General features: G+C 40.7%; 1 protein-coding gene across 1 annotated transcript in view; it reads left to right on the top strand.

Annotated features, from left to right (window-relative positions):
• Positions 1–17,678, top strand: part of LOC113183360 (uncharacterized) — a 137,263-nt gene that overhangs the window by 14,784 nt on the left and 104,801 nt on the right. The window contains exons 6-11 of the mRNA XM_077801484.1: positions 329–475; positions 3,644–3,745; positions 5,322–5,483; positions 14,839–14,951; positions 15,334–15,469; positions 15,749–15,952. Of these exons, the coding sequence (XP_077657610.1) occupies positions 329–475; positions 3,644–3,745; positions 5,322–5,483; positions 14,839–14,951; positions 15,334–15,469; positions 15,749–15,952 (864 nt within the window). The remainder of the gene's footprint in view (positions 1–328; positions 476–3,643; positions 3,746–5,321; positions 5,484–14,838; positions 14,952–15,333; positions 15,470–15,748; positions 15,953–17,678) is intronic.

Here is a 17,678-nt window from a genome sequence, read left to right as displayed (position 1 = left end):
GTGGTCAGAAAAAAATCAAAACGTTTCCAGATGTGGACAATGTACTTCTCACATTTAGGGCCCAGCTCAAAATACACACAAATAAATATGCTAATGTATTTCCAATCTTTGAGCAGACATTCAGGATAAGTGACACAGTTATGGTAAGGAGCTGACTGCACATGTGCCACACAGCTACGTCCATGTAAGGTCCTATTGCTATCACAGATTCCTGTTTTATGAATCAATTTGACTCCAGGGCTATTTCAAAGATAATCAGTAGCTGTTTTTGAAATTGCATATCATCCAAGACTTTTTTTTTCACTTCTCTCTTCTAAATCTTATTTAGGTTTTCCAAAAATTTCAAAGCATCTTCACAGAGCAACAGAGAATGCAGATGTTTCCAGACTACGAGGCTGGAACAGCTAAAGCAGAGAATTTGTCAGGACCACCTATAGCCCTGAAAAAGAGAGCCAACTGGATTTCCTTTATAAAGGTAAGGGGGCCTATGGTGACAATCACCTGTCAGTGATGTCAGCAGTGTCACAAGATTTTCCTCCAACCAGGCCAGGCAACATGGCAGCACCAGGTCTATCTGGTCCCTGTTGCCCCTTCTCCTTAGTGCCCCCAGAAGATTCCTGAGAGGAGACCACACAGAGAACTTGGCCTTGTGCACCAGGCCTCCCAGTGCTTTGGCTGCCTGTGTGGATATTAGCCACGCTGATGTGCCTCCTCTGGAAGTTCCAGATACCTCTGTTCAGATCCAAACTCTCTTCTTATGGTTAAAGATCTCCAATACTTGGAAAGAACAAAGAATAATGCCCAAAGATGTAATTGACTCATGTAAATCGAACTTTTTATTTAAAAACTAGCATTGGGTAAATACTTTGTCAGGCACAATCACTGGTGCTGGAGAAGCACAATTAATAAGAAACATCTAAGTAAGAAGATTAAATAAGATGATTTTGGGTAGTGCTAAGAGCAATCAATTCTCATTCTAGGAAGTTGTGTTCTAGAAAGGAACACTGCTTTAGTAGATACCACATCATATCTTTCCTAGGGGAAAGGCAGGGGGTTAGGTTCCCGTGATCCTCTGCTCATAACATTAGTCAATACATAACTTTGTTTTGTGTGTGTTCCTGTTTAAAGACACCTTATTTATATATACATATATAATTTAAACGTTTTTTTTGTTTTGTTTTCAGGGCTGGGAATCAAATCCAGGGGCCACACACATGTGCCAGGCCTATGCTCTACCATTAGGCCACATCCCCAGCTAATATATATTATTGATTCATTAGCATTAAACTCAAGGTCAATAACACTCTGGCTCATTTACTAGTGAAGCATATCTAATGTATTTTCTCTATAGAGAACATCACAGCATTCTTGTGCTTAGGAACACTAGACAACATGCTATTGGACTCTGCTTAGGGACCATTTTAATAATGAAATTACCAACAAAAAGCATGGAAAAATGCAAAAAGTGTGTCTCTAAATAGACTATGCAAAGGATTCTTCTCTCTAGTATCCTTTAAAATTAGGAGAAGGCACTAAATGTGAGCAACTCCAATTGTTCACCACTCTGTGCATGATTTTGAAGGACTATGACAGTTCTACCAGTGTCAAATTTTGGGTCACAAGTAATTTTTAGTGAGTAGGTAAAATTGAAAGTATGAAATCCATGCATGATAAGGATTAATTGTATTATGAGGGAAAGAAAATTTCATATGATTCTCATTGTTCACTTAGATTGCTTTAACAAAATAAAAATAAATTTGGTAGTTTATAAACAACAGAAATATATTTCCCACAGTTCTGTAGGCTGAGAAGTCCAAAGTGGCATTGCGATTGGGCTCTGGTGAGGGCCCTCTTCCAGGTTGTAGACTATTGATTTCTTGCTGTGTCCTCACAAGATAAAAGGGACAAACTTTCTCAGGCTTCATTTGTATGGGCACTAAGTATATTCATGAGGGTTCCACACTCACAAACTAATTATTTCCTACAGACCTCACCTCCTACTAACATCACCTTGCAGGGTTATATTTCACAAGTGAATTTTAGAGGGACACAGATATTCTGAGCATAGTCTATTCTGACCTGTGGACTGAAAGGAGAGAAATCAAAGATTGGGTTTGGGACCTGCACACAGGTGGTCAGCATAAAGGAAGGTGAATTTTCTGTTTTAGATTGCTAAACTTGACATATAAATATCAAGGAGATAGTTGGACAAGAAGCTAAAACCAGATATAATGAAATATTACTCAGCCATAAAGAGAAATGAAATTATGGCAGTTGCCAGTAAATGGATGGAACTGGAGAATATCATGCTAAGTGAAATAAGCCAGTCTCAAAAAAACCAAAGGCTAATGTTCTCTCTGATACACAGATGCTAACTCACAATAAGTGTGGGGAGTATGGAAGAATAAAAGTACTTTGGATTAGACAAAGGGAATGAAGGAAAGAGAGGGGAGAATGGGAATTTGAGAGTTATTAACATACCGATGGTATTTACAAACACAGAACGTTTTTGTGTGTGTGGGACTGGGGATTGAACCCAATGGCACTTAATCACTGAGCCACATACCCACCCTTTATTTGTCGTTGTTCTTTTTAGTTATACATGACAGTAGAATGTATTTTGACTTATTATACATGCATGGAGTACAACTTTCTGTTCTTCTGGTTGTAATTCCATGATGTGGAATTACATTGGTCATGTATTCCTATATGAACACAAGAAAGTAATGTTCGATTCATTCTACTGTCTTTTCCTATTCCCATTCTCCCCTCTCTTTTCTTCATTCCCTTTGTCTAATCCAAAGTACTTCTATTCTTCCCTACTCCCCACACTCATTGTGTGTTAGCATCTGCATATCAGAGAGAACATTCAGCCTTTGATTTTTGGGGGATTGGCTTATTTCACTTAGCATGTTATTCTCCTGTTGCATCCACTTATTGGCAAAAGCCTTAATTTCATTTCTCTTTATGGCTGAGTAATATTTCATTGTGTGTATATACCACATTTTCTTTATTCATTCATCTGTTGAAGGGCACTGAGGCTGGTTCCATAGTTTAGCTATTGTGAAACTGATCTGCTATAAATTGATGTGGCAACAACACTATAGTATGCTGATTTTCAGTCCTTTGTGTAATATACTCCCTTTCTGATATTTTATTGAAAGAGAAGCTCTCACTGAGTTGCTTAGGGTCTCCTAAATTGCTGAGGCTGGCTTTGTACTTGCAACCCTCCTGCCTCAGCCTCTCAAGCCACTGGGATTACAGGCATGTGCCATTGCACCCGACAACAGAACTAGTTTTTGAAATACAATTTGTTAATATGAGTCATGATGTTTTAAAATGGAGTTGGGAAGAGTCCATGGGTGAACTTCTTTCTCTTATTTCATGAATAAAATGCAATGCCCAACCGTGATGGAGTCAGGGTGCCTCCTGCTCATAGATTGTGTACTGCAGACAGAACTGCTATCTCCTTCCACGTATTTGTGATCCCATGCAGACCCTTCCCAGGATCTCACATGTTCTAGCAAACCTAGTACCTAGGCCAGATCCCACTTCAGAAAGTCTTTGAATCTTTTTGTTTGCAGCTTTTACTGAAAACCATCCTGTTATGTTGCAACTTTATGTGAATATGTTTGTCCACTAGATCAAACCAAAATGTGATCCTTGGCAGAAGAAGATGTTGACCAAACTAAAAGAAAGGAGAAGAATAGATGTATTAATGCAACTCCAAGCAAAGTTTTTGAAGGTAAGAAAAGAACTATGTTCTCTTGTAGATAAAATTCATCCTCAAAAAAAAAAAAAAAGGAAATTTCTTTCCCTTTTGAAAAATGTTAGCATGGATTCAAAGTGAAGGCTGTATTTGGAACTTTCTAATCCGTCCAACTTTAAAAATCCTGTTAGCTTTCAGTAGAGAATAAAAATTGTCAAAGGAGCTAGACTTTAGCACAGATTTATTGTCAAATCTCTGTGTGATATTAGTCTAGTCATGTAACCTCTTTCAGCCTTAGTTTTCTTATTTGTGAAATACAAATATTGGACTAAATGATCTTTTTTATTATGGTAGATATGCTTAACGTAAAATTTACCATCTTAACCATTTTAAGTATACATTTCTGTAGAGTTAAATGTAATGACATTGTTGTGAGCATCTGCTTACAATAGAACTTTCTCCTCTTTCAGAACTGAAACTCTATACTCTTTGAACAACTCCCCATTCCCCATCTCCCCTCAGCTCTTGGCAACCATCATTTTACTTTCTGTTTTTATGAACTTGACTACTTTAGATACTTCGTATAGTGAAGTTATACAGAGTTTGTCTTTTTGTAGCTAACTTATTTCATTTAGCACAATATCTTCAAGATTCGTCCATGTTAGAACATGTGTCAAAATTTCCTTCCTTTTAAAGATTCTTATAAATGTATACCACATTTTATTTATCCACTCATCTATTGATGTACATCTAGGTGGCTTTCACCTCATGGCTAGTGTAAATAATGCTGCTAGAGGTGTGAAAATATCTCTTTGAGGTTTTGCTTTCAATTCTTTGGGGTATATACCCAGGAGTAAAATAGCTGAATCATATGTTAATTCTATTTGTGATTTTTTTTGAGGAAGCTCCACAATGCTTTCCATAACTGTTACACCATTTTATAATTCTACTAAGAGTGTACAAGATTCCAATTTTGCCACATCCTCAACAACATTTGTTATTTTCTGGGATTTTTGAGGTTCTTTGTGATACTAAAATGATATAGTAATACATGTATCCCTGAAGTTGATGTTCAATTCTGGGGCCATTATTCAATTCCATGCCTCCAGAATCTGGGGAGAGAGATCCCCAGTCTTCTTGTTAGGTCGACATACTCTGTTCTGGGTGGAAAAGCCACGATTCCAGGAAGGATATAAGCCCAGTTCTATGTCTGGTTTCTCGTTCTGCTTCTCTGCTGCTCCTCCTCCATCTCATAGCAATTCCTTCAGTGGACAGAGTTTCACCTAGAACTGATAAATGTTATCATTTCATTGGTGCTACAACACTTGTGCAAATGCTACCTGATACTGCCTTGGAGGTGGTCACAGAATTTTAAATGAGTTACTATGCATATTTGAATATTTATGATGTTGAGTGAACGAACATGTTTGGGTAATCGTGATGCTTAAATTCAATGTTATTTTTAATTGAATAAAGTCCCCATCTTGGGTTTCTTTCTTGTTCGTGTGTGTGTGTGTGTGTGTGTGTGTGTGTGTGTATGACCAAATGCTAGCTGAGAAGAAGGGGAAAATGTTTCTGCTAACAATTCCTTCTCCTCTCTGTTCTACCTAAGATCTCTAACCCCAAGCGAGTAATGCAAGTACTCCAGGATCATGCTGCCAAGATAATCATGCTGTCTCCACACCATCCGTCTTTCATGTCTTCCCAGAGTTCGCCTCAGTGCAACTATGACCAGATCTGGGAGAACATTTATAGCAATGTCAACCTCTACCAGGTACCAGATGAAGAAATAACCAATATGCCAGGTGTGGTGATACATACCTGTAATCCCAGCAGCTCAGGAGGCTTAGGCAGGAGGATCGTGTGTTCAAAGCCAGCCTCAGCAACTTATCAAGGCACTTAGCAACTCAGCAAGGTCCTGTCTCTAAATAAAATTTTAAAAGGGTGGGGGTTGGGGTTGTGGCTCACTGGTTAAGCACCCCTGGGTTCAATCCTCAGTATCAAAAAAAAAAAAAAAAAAGGAGGAGGAGAAGAAGAAATAATCAATATGCCATCCTTTTCAACCTGTTTGCAGTTCTGAGAAATGTTCATTAATGGTTTTTCTGTGACCCTCTTGTGAAAAGCTTTATTACCTAGCCAGGCTTATTTTCATTATAAGAAAGATTAAGTGCCAATAGAAAAGAGGAATATAAAGAGGTATAATATAATATATTTCTGCCAGGACATAGACTCCAGCTGAGCATATCAGTGCAAGACTGCACATCCTGGTGATCAGCCCCCAGTGAGCTGGGCAGTTATTAACTATTGAGAGTGTCTGGGGGGAGGCAGTCCCCTCTGGCCTGGTGCTAGTGGGGAAAGCCTCTTGGAGGAGCAGGTAATGAGCTAGGCTTGAAGCAAGTGAGGAGCTTAGGCAATCGGTGGGGGAAAAAGTGAGGAGTACATTCGAGGAGGGACACCATGAAAGATGATGCAGAGGAAATACCACAGTCCAGCTAACCAGTAATCTTCATGAGTAGAAGATTCATGAGGAAATATAGTGAAGAGATCTTTTGTTGTGGGGGAGGGACTGGGAGAGGCAGAAACAGAGGGAGGTTGTGAATTTGCCCATAAATCCCAGCTGAGGGAATTTGTGATTAATCTATAAGAAAAGTGACATATACAAAGGCATAATTTTTAGGAAGATTCCTATGGCAGCTGGTGTGTGTTGGATTCCTGGAGGGAGAGGCCGAAGGCAAGAAGGCCAGTTAGGTAGCTGCCGTTTAGGATGGACATGAAGTTTGGCAGTGAAAGGAAGTCTCCTAACAAGGCTAGTGGGCGTTTGTCTTCACAGTGCCACCATGTTTTTGAAGGTATAACCTACTATTATTTATTTGTCACTCAAAGGGAAGAGTTTCCTGTCGTCTGCTTATTTAAGATAGGAAGGGGCTGGGGATGTGGCCCGGGTTCGATCCTCAGCACCACATACAAATGAAGATGTTGTGTCTGCCTGGGGAAAAAAAAAAGTTGTCCATGTTAAAAAAAAAAAAAAAAGATGGGAAGATCCTGATGTGTTTATGGTCTGTGAGGGAGGGGAAATGGAGAAGAGGTGGAGGAAATGAAAGGGGGAAATGGAGAGACAGATGACTCTGGAGAAGGAGGGAATGGGATGAAGAAATCAGGTAGAGGAATAATTTTGAAAAAGGGAGAATGATATCACTTGCCTTGAAGTGAATAAGATAGAGAATTTTTAGGTGCAAAAAAGTAAGATGCAGGTACTGATGCCTGGTTCTGGCTGAGAGAGAGAGAGAGAGAGAGAGAGAGAGAGAGAGAGAGAGAGAGAGAGAGAGAAACAGAGAGAGAGACGGAGAGACAGAGACAGGAGGCACAATTTGTCGGCATTACTGAGGTGGAAGTTCAGAGTGGCCTGTGTCAAGGTGGGTCACCATGGGGATGGCCACATAGCCAAAAGGCCCCACTTAAAGCAAGAGGACATGAATTTGTTGTGAGCCCATTTTCCACAAATTCTATTACTTTCAACCTTAGCAGTAATCATAGAGTAACTGAAAATTGTCTGAAGTCAAAGTTGTGGAGAAGTTGATTGAGTAGATTGCTGGACAGAGGAGCCTCTCCTGGCCTATCTTCCCAGGCCGGGGATGAGGGTGAGTGAGACCTGAAGTGGTCAGGTGAGTTGTGGAGTGGCTGGAAGCAAACACACGTGCACACGCATGAACACACAAACACAACACTCTTGTGCAACTTTTAAATCTGTTTGAATGAGATCTAGAGAATCTAATGAGCAATGAGTTGGCCGCACAGGTCAGGAGCAAAGGTAGCATTTATCTCTCTGGCTCCCCAATTCTCTGATGGGGCATGCAACTACCAGTGATGCTTTTAGTCTTCTGCCAGAGTTAAATAAATAGCCACACTTTCTTTATACTGTCGGCCTTTTGCACTGAGGTATATGTCACCATTCAGGAAGAACTTATACTAACCAAAGGGTATTTTAAAACATTTATGATCCAACTTATTGAACTAAACTGGAGGGTAGTGGAGAAGAAAGGAGGAGGCAGAGTCAGCCCTTGGTAACTTTGAACAATCTCTCTGCTTCTAGAGTCCTGGACAGTTTGCCTCTGATGCTGATGCAATGATCATGCTTTACCCAGGAAGTTCTGATACTCATGTCTGATGGCCACCAGCACAAATCTATGTTCCTCATTGGCTGGGACAGCAGGAGGAGTCAAACTCTTAGGGGGCTCATTCGAACTGAAGGAGGGGAACAGGAGTGAGGAAGAGGTGGGAGGCAAAGGAAGATGGAGTTGTACAAAGAGTTTCATGTTTGAAATTGTGGGAAAGCAATAGGATCCAGGGTGTGGCCTGGCCACCAGGTCACTGAGTTTAGTAGTTCCCATGGGCACTTAGTGGGACCTCATGCCAGCGAAGAGCAGAAGGTTCACAGTGACTTCCGGAGATGAGGCCTCAGGTAGGTAACACACAGATAGGGCAATAGCATGAGAGGCCATGGTTGAATGGAAGTGGAAGGTTCCAGCCTGCCTTTCCCCTACCACACAGTGGAGGGAGAACTGATGCTTCTTTCTTCGTTTCTGCTTCCTTCCACCAGCAGAGGGGTTGGAAAGTCAGGTACGAAACAGATGCAGTCTATGCCGTCACCAATGATTGTGTTGAAGGAGATGGCCAAATGTTAAAAAAAAAAAAAAAAGAAAGAAAGAAAGAAAAAAGAAAAGAAAAGAAAAAAGTGGAAGGGAGGAGGAAAGAAGAAAACCACTTCTCCTTACTACTGACTGACATAAATGTTGTTCTTGGATTTGACCAGAGGGAGAAAAACATGGGTATTTTCAAGTTGATTTTTATGGTCAATAGACCATAAAGAGCTTAGAATACCTGTTTATTTTTAGATTCCAGAGGTGGGGCACGAGGGAGGCAGATAAGGAACACAAGTCACCCTACATGTTAGTCTGACTCATTCATTCCTTCAGCAATTGTTACTCAGATACTACCTTTGTGCCAGGAATTACGCTGGGTGCAGGAAATGAAACAGACGGTTCCCTGGAGCAACATGCAATAAATAAGTGAACAGAGAAGTAAATCTAGATTTCTTAACTTGTGATTGCCACAAAGAAACTACAGGGGCAGAGAACAATGGGCAGAAAGGGGCACGCTTTGGTAGAGGGCAGCCAAGATCTCTTGGTAGGGATGGAGGTGGCATTTGAACTGACATCTAATGGTTGAGAAGCAGCTGCCATGAAAAAAGCCTGGAGAAGAGCTTTCCAAGCAGGGAACAGAAAATAGCACTGGGTTTAAGAAAGGCAGCTTTGAGCCAGGTGTATGGGTGCTTACCTGTAATCCCGGTGGCTCAGGAGGCTGAGGCAGGAGGATCACAAGTTCGAGACTAGCCTCAACAAATTTAACAAGACCGTAAGCAACTTAGTGAGACCCTGTGTCAAAATAAAAAAATAAAAAGGGGTGGGGATGTAGCTCCGTGGTTAAGTGCCCCTGGTTTCAATTCCAGGTACTAAAAAAAAAAAAAAAAAAAGACAGCTCTGAGGCAAAAACCAATGTTTTCAACCTTCCTTCCCATTTCCTTCCCATTTTCCTGTGTGTGATAATGTGTGACCTCTTCAAACATTTCTGTCACTTTATACTGTATCAGAGCCCCAATGGTAGCATATTGCCATTCTGAATGTTGAATACTAGTCAGATGAGATTAGGATGAAGCAAAAAAAATGTGGCAGCTGGGAGGAGGCCCAGGAATGCGGCTCTGAATTTTAAAGCTCAGTTACTGATTTACAAGCATGTAGCAGTCAAGTACCAAGTTTAGCATCTGTATGCTGGTCTGCACTCTGGTTCTGAAGCTGGCAAGTGGCAACCAACATCCCATGACAAATAACTTTCTTAAGCGCCTTCTGCACAAAGGAAAGCAAATCTCATCAGACTGACATTTTGACAGCCACCGCAGAATGTAATTCCTACTATGCAAACACAGAACAGCTTCTGATCAATTCCAAGAGAATGCTGTTTACCAGTAACCTTTCCTTAGGTTTTTTTTTTTAATAAAAGTTTTATTTTGTTATAGTTTGATATTTACAGAAACATTGTCAAGGTGGTACAAAGAGTTCCTGTAGAGCCCTTCCCCAGTTTTGCCTGTTATTAACATCTTACATCATTATGGTACATTTGTCACACCTAAGGAACAAACATTGGTGCATGACTGCTAACTAAATTAATCTTCATTTGGATTTCACCAAATTTTCCATTAATATTCTCTTTTTTTCTGCTCTGGACTCTATACAGGTTATGACAGTGCATTTGATCACATCTCCTTTGTCTCCTCTGGTCTGTGATAGTTTCTTAGTCTTCCTTTGTTTATTGTGACCTTGACGGTCTTCAGGAGTTCTGGCCAGGTGACCCAGAGACAGATCCCTAATTTGATTTTTTTTCTGATGTTTTTCTCATGGTTCTGCTGGGGTTATGGGTTTAAGTGAAAGAGTACAACAGAGACAAAATGCCCCTCTCATCACATCACACCAGGGAATGGGAAATCAATAGGATTCATCACTAGTCAAGCTAATTTTGTTCACTAGGTTCAGCTGAGGGTGTTTGCCAGGTTTCTCCATATAGTTACCATTTTTCTTTTTAAGGAATTTAAAAACTAATAATTTTAAACTACAGTAGTAGTAAATAAATTCTTCATTTACAGAAATGTTCCAAGGTACTACAAAGAGTTCCCATATGCCCCTCACCCTTGTAAAAGATGAAGAGATAACTCAAGAGTTAATTCCTCCTTGACCACCCTCTTCCCAAGTGTTGCTCTTCGTTCCATCTCCCCAGAGGTTAAACACTAGTATTACTTCCAGCCTTTTCAATGCATCTACATGCATATGTATATTCCCATAAAAAGAGAGAAAGAATAATTTTGTTTCAGTTTTCTGTATAAATGACATGTCACACCATGAGACTGTCGGTCTGTAACTGGCTTTTTTTGTACAACAATCTGTCTTGAAGATCTGTCTTGCTGCTCTTTTTAATGGCTATATGATATTTTATAGCAGGCCACAGCTTAGACAGCTGTCTTCATGGAAAGTAGCTGCCAATTTTTCTTCTAGTAAAAAGCAGTCCTACTGAACTTTCTTGTATATGTGTTTCTTTAGAGTAGATATTTAAAGGTGGATTTTCTGGTCACAGAATATGCACAAAAACTTTTACATGAATCTTGCCAAGGTGTTTAAACCATTCCCCGCACCAGCAACTTATGAGGGTTTCTATTTCCTACAACTATTGTGAGCAAACACTGGAGATGTTTGTCTGAACTTGATAATGTTTTAATGTTTCTATCACATTTCAAATTGGGCTTTAATTGAAGGTTGGACCTTCTTTTCTAGCAAAATACTAATTCTGTATTTACTTAAAGATATAGGTTTGGGGAATATAGAAAAAAATTTTTAATGTCCAATTATTAATTCAAGATCAGGTATAACTAAAATGAGATAATTCTCGTCAAAATGTGTTGAGAGCCACAGCCAAAGGGACCCCAGCAAACTTCCAGCTGCCAGCTGATGATTGGCTCACAGCAGCCCCAGCAACATCTAGCTGATTGGCTCCTCTGTGGTGATGTTCATTGGGCTGTTTCCCTGCCCTTCAGACTGCCAGCTGATGATTGGCTCACAGCAGCCCCAGCAACATCTAGCTGATTGGCTCCTCTGCGGTGATGTTCATTGGGCTGTTTCCCTGCCCTTCAGACTGCCAGCTGATGATTGGCTCACAGCGGCCCCAGCAACATCTAGCTGATTGGCTCCTCCACGGAGCTGCTCATTGGGGGACTTCTTTGGCTCCGCCCACACAACCCAGCCAATCAGCCTCAAGAGCAGGAGGATTGTGGGAGGTGGAGAGGCTGGTGTGGGGGTGAGAGGCTTGTGGAAGCTGGTGGTGGCAGTTGGGCTCTGAGGGTTTTTTCCTGAGGAGCTGTTTTGTTTGGCGTTTGTAGTTCTAAAAATAAAGTTAGTTTCTTTTGACAAGTGGCTTCTGAATTGTGCCCAGCCAGACTTCTGCAAAAATGGACTATAAGACTTTTATTTTCCTTTGAAAATTAAAAATTATATATATTTAGTCATTGTCCTGGTTAGGACAAGGAATGAACCAGTGAGGTCTTTGTGGATTCTGCTGAGTCTGTAATTTGTTAGGTAGATGGTCCCATGCCATTCCCTAAGAATTTTAGTCAGCTTTTTTTTTTGTCACTGTGAGTAAAATACCCAACAAGAACAATTTTAAAGGAGGAAAAGTTTATTTGGAGACTCATAGTTTCAGAGGTCTCAGTCCATGGACAGCTGGCTTCATTCCTTGAGGCTGGAGGTGAGGCAGGATATCATGGCAGTAGAGTGTGGCAGAGGGAAGCAGCTCACATGATGATCAGAAAGCAGAGAGGCAGAGAGAGAGAGAGAGACTCCACTCACCAGATATGAAAATTATAAGAAAGAAAAAAATCAACCATCATTTTATCACCTAAAATAACAACAATATTGTGAACCTTTTGTATATATCCTATTCTTTTTGTCCATGGATAAACACACATTAAATCGTGGAGACATTTGGGGATGGGGAAATACATAATACTTACTTTTCCTTTCATTCCTCCTATCCAACTTCCCCATCCAATGTGTTTGCCAACTTCCCAAAAGGAAATAAGATCTGCAATCAGTAGAAATCTCAGAACTGAAAATACATAAATTTGGTCAGGCTGGCAAGGACCCAGCTACAGGCAGGGTGAAGGTCAATAAAAGTCAAAGGTATATCTACTCATGAAGCAAGTGTGCGCGCAGAAGGTGTTGACATTCTGGATTCTGGGCGGCTTGCTGCTTACCTGCACTGTTGATTACATTCCTGGTTTTTGGTATTTCCAAAGCAGTTCTCTTTCATAGCTGTGGTTGATTCCCTCTTCCCAGAGGATGTTGGACTATACCCTCTTCCTCAACCCAGCCTGTCTGTGCCCCCTTCCTTTCTTCCTGGCAATCTGCTAGCCAGACAGTACTTTTGTGGTTTGTTCATTCCTTCAAACGTCTTTTGCTGTCACTTGATGTCACTTTCTGCTCTTTTCTGTGTAATTCTGGGTAATTTTAGAAGCAGCTGAAAAAGTTACAATACCATCTGAGAAAGGATGTGGCTCAGAGTTTTCCCTCCGAGACCACATAGGTCAGGGCTGAACTGCAGCCTGAGTATACCACAGGCCCAGCTGGCGAAAGGCTCCAGAGGAGCCCTCTCCCCCCACACTTGAGAGAATTGTAGAATTTCAGCTCTCTCAGATAGTTTTTATTTTCATGCACTTTTTTTTTAATAGAGATTTTCTTCATGTTGGGATGATGATCTTGTGTGTCCATTTTTAGGAACGGGAGTGTACCATGTCATAGTCCTAGGGCTGTGATATACTTACCCAGGATACACTGATGGGTACACTGACCCGCAATACACAGGAAATGACTCTACTCACCGGTAGAATGGGCAACCACCCAATGATAATCAACATTCTCACTCACCTATTCTTCCTGTGGTCCCTATCAAAATTGTCCACCCAACTGCCAGTCATGAAGCCTGGTAGTCTGTCTTCAGAGCCCTGGGGACCAGATTAGTTAAAATTAGGTTTGGCTGTTGGTTGTAGGGAAACAAAATGGCAGAGGATTAAAGATTAAGGATTAAGCTGGAGGCTTTCTATACATTCTGTCATTCAGGAAAGATGGAAATTTCACTTTCTTGCCTTCCGATGAATATCTAGAAGTAGGAAGTACAGAGCTGGCATGGCAGCTCTGCTCCATGAAGTCCTCAGGCACCTCAAATCAGTCTGTCCCAGAATTTCCAACAAGTGTGGCCTCCTTATTGGAGATCAACACGTGGCCCGAGATGGAATTCCAGCTGTCACCTTCATGTTTTAAGCGGCAGGATGGAGGATGGGGTGGGCAAGCTGCCTCATCAGGGATATTCCTAGAAGATACAACCTGGCACATTTCCCCAGTCCATTGGTCATGTAACTACACCAAGAGAGAGAGGCTTGGGAATGCTTTTTTTTTTTATTTTTTTATTTATTAACTCACAGAAATGCCATCTTTATCTGAGTGGCCAAATGTCAAGATAGATATTTTATTGTAGAAAAAGAGAGAAAGAGCTATTGCTGGGGAACAACTAGTAGTTTCTGCCATAAGGACTTGTTGAAATTCCAAGAATCAACTGTTAGAACCCAGAGAGGAACCTCAGTCATTGCTACTCAGTACTTAATGTGGGGATCAGTGCCACTGTGAAAGAATGGGGTGCATGCCCAGGGACAGGTAAAGAGGGCATCCAAGAAGAGGCTGTCTAGAGAACCAGGGGCAGGACCACAGAAATCAGCTTCTTCCCAGTTTGCCCTGGGGCCCCTGTGTATGACAGCACCTTTCTTGGCATCAGGAAAGCTGACTGTGGAAATGCAAACCACGAATTCCACGACACATCCTACAGGTCTGGCTGACGACTACAATTCATGGAGGAGAGAATTGGCATTCTGAGGAACTATTAGGTACCTGGCACTAAGCTGGAGGCTTTCTATAATTCTGTCATTCAATTCTCACATATTCCATTTCCCACAATCATGTCATTTGACAACCGTGGAGGAAACAGGTGCAAGACTTTATTTATTTATTTCTTGCTGGGGATTGGACCCAGGGCCTTATGCATGTGAGGCAAGCACTCTACCAACTGAGCTATATCCCCCAGCCCTCAGGTGCAAGACTTTAAATGACTGATCATATAGCTAATGGGTAGAAGGAGGGTTTAAATTCATTGATCTCTCTTTAAGAACAGAGGTCCAAGGTTCCAGACACACATATTCTTGAAAAATGTATTGACTTTTTATAAATTGAATCATGCAAAAGGCAATAATTTTGGGGGTGGCTACTATTTAAAAGCTGTGAATGTTTTCATAAAACAAAGACTTAGCTACTGAAACAGTGACCCTCCAGATTTTCATATGTCAGGTTGAAATGGATCAAGGAGCTCTTCCACTAATGCGTCTAAATATGGATCATGAGGTTTAATTTTATAAGAACCTGTTATGATTTTGTTAATAATGTTGCAAATGTTTTATGTAATTGAACTAATGCTCATTTTTTTGATAGAATGCAAATATGAAGGAGAATGACCTTTCAGTGGAAAAAAATGAAAATGTGCTAACACGAATAAGTCTCAGTCAATGTGCTGATGGGCCTCTCAAGCAGAAAAAAGAGACAGGGTAAAATTAAACCATAAATCATTTTATTGGTGACTCAAGAAAATGGATTAAAAATTTTAGGAAAAATCGAGTGATTGATTAATATGTCGCTTACATGTTAACTCAAAAATATTTGGAGTTAGAATGAAAGCAAGAATGTTAAAAAGGTCATACAACTAAAGTAATGCTTCACCCTAGGACTCTTTTTAATGAGAGTAATTGCTAAGAGAAATTTCTTTTTATATTTATACCCAGCGTAATTATTTCCGCTCCAGTGCTTTTTTTAAAAGGGAAGCTATTGTGAAATTTCTTTATGTTAAATGAAATGACTTCGATTTGTATGTGAATTGTTGAACTCCTTTGAGATGGAAAAAATTTATTATATTTCTCTTGCTTACTAAAGGTACAACTATGCAATGGCCCTACAAGTGCTGGGCTTGGATGATGAAGCCGAGCTCAGTGATGGGAACCCTGTCTCGATGAAAGGGGCCTACTTGTCCTTTCTGTGTCTTCGCCACCTGCGAATCAGGTCGCTGCAGGTATGTGGATGGCCCAGCACACTGGCTTCAGGTATCAGAAATGTCTGATTGTCTAGAAAGGGGGCTCTCTGCTCTTCAGTAGTAATTCATTTCTATGCTTTTGCTCTTTATTCTTTTATTTATTTATTTTTAACATGAAACCAATCCCTTTCTGAGGCAGTGTGTTCCTTTCTCCACAGTAGGGTTGGCCTGCCACCCCGTCACCTCCTGAAGTTTCACTCTGTAGTGTGGGACAAGGCAAAGGGCAGGGTCTTGATTCTGTTCTTCTCTTTGTTTCAGCGTACCTGCTTGGGAATTCTGAACTATTTCAGATCTGTCGAGCGAACTTTGACAATCAATACTTCAGGCCTTACCTTAGTTTCAGGGAAACTGGTCCCCACCATGGAAGATAGTTCTTGGGTCAATGTGACACGAGGAGGCTTGGGCACCTCACAAGGCCTGGGAACTCACCACTATGTCCATGGGACATCTGCTGAGCACAAGGTGAGGTGCTCTGCTGTGAGTTATTCTTCCTTGACTATCTTGTCTCCCAAGTCAACTTTTTTCTTGCAATTCAAATCAGTTAACACGGTGGAGTAGTGGGGTGTTTCTTAGGCATATGGTTTTTGGTTTTGTTTTTTTAAAAATTGCAGTAAAAGGGAAAATACGTTTCTAACCACAATAAAATACAGTGTCCACTTGAGGGCACGAGCCAGACAGAGAGCACCCTAAGAGCAGCTCTAAGGCCACCATGGAAAGAAAGGTTGAGCTGCTGAATTGTTGATGCATCGTGAACAGAGAGCATATGGTGCTTTATGGGTTTTCCTCGCCTGAGAACCACATGTTCTTACAAGGAAGCTCTTACAAGTTCCCCCTTGACATTGCTAGCGGTACCATTTTGGCCCTTTGCTGTTTTCTAAGCCCTGAATGTAAAAATAGAATTTTATAAAGGGGGGGGAGGGGATAGAGACAAATTAGAAAAACATGAAACAACAAGAAAAAATTTCTATTCTTTCAAAAAGCCTGTTTGCCCTCTGGTGCTTTTGATGTCTCTTGAACATATTTTTCTGTAGCCTCTTTAGAACTTCAATCCTAGAGTCAGGCATGTGAACTCTTGTAATCCACCTTACCCACCCCCACCCTGTACCAAAAACAAAACAAAACATTCTCTTAATCCTTTGCATTGAAAACCATCCCTTAGCTGATCATGGTGGCGCACGCCTGTAATCCCAGCAGCTCAGGAGGCTTGAGGCAGGAGGATTGCAAGTTTGAGATCAGCCTCAGCAACTTAGTGAGGCCCTCAGCAACTTAGCAAGACCCTGTCTCAAAACAAAAATAAAAAGGTCTGGGGATGTGGCTCGGTGTTTAAGTGCTCCTAGATCAATCCCTGGAACAACAACAACAAAAAAAAAAAGTGAAATTTCAATCCTAACAAAAGACCCTTTATTCGGAAACAAAGTTGAGCATTTCTATGGTTTGGTGGGCTATTGTAAAGTCTCTTGCAAATTTTCCATCTCAAAATCTAGAAAGTTTATTCCTAAAGATGGGCTTTAAAATGAATTTAATACTTTTTTTTTTTTTTTTTTTTTTTTTTTTAGTGCTGAGGATTGAACCCAGGGCCTTGTGCTCTACCAACTGAGCTCTATCTCTAGCCCATGAAGTTAATACTCTTAAAAGACACTGCTTGACAGTGATTGACAAATATGAAAAATAAAACTTACTTAACTACGAAACAAATCATATTCTAAGCTAATGTGCCTGTCATATCTGTAAGGGTGTGAAACCTTACTGTGAACCGTTGCTCCTATGTGCAGGCTAGATCAGCCTATGCAGAAGCAAAATGCAAGCAACACACAATTTTTAAAATTCCAATAGTCATATTTAAAAACATTCAAAGACACATATGAACTTAAATTTGGGGGGTTGGGTATTGGGGATTGAATCCACGGGCACTCTAACACTAAGCTACATTCTCAGACCTTTTTATTTTGAAACAGGGTCTAAGTTATTTCACTAAGGAATCACTGATGAGATACTACTCCCTTTTTAAATTTTTTTGGTATTGTCTTTAAAATCTGGTTCTATTTAATACAGAAAACCCATTTTGGCTTCAACAAGTAGCATTTCAAGGCTTAATGGTCCCATGTGACTAGGGGTTACGATCTTGAACAGTTAAGCTTTAGATGGTGGGAAGTATTTTTGCCACCCAGTCATTTAGAGTCCTACCTTC

This window comes from Urocitellus parryii, chromosome 8 (genome assembly GCF_045843805.1).
Source record: "Urocitellus parryii isolate mUroPar1 chromosome 8, mUroPar1.hap1, whole genome shotgun sequence".
Classification (NCBI taxonomy): domain Eukaryota; kingdom Metazoa; phylum Chordata; class Mammalia; order Rodentia; family Sciuridae; genus Urocitellus; species Urocitellus parryii.
The sequence above is the reverse complement of the archived record's forward strand: the minus strand, read 5'-3'. Positions and strand labels throughout refer to the sequence as shown.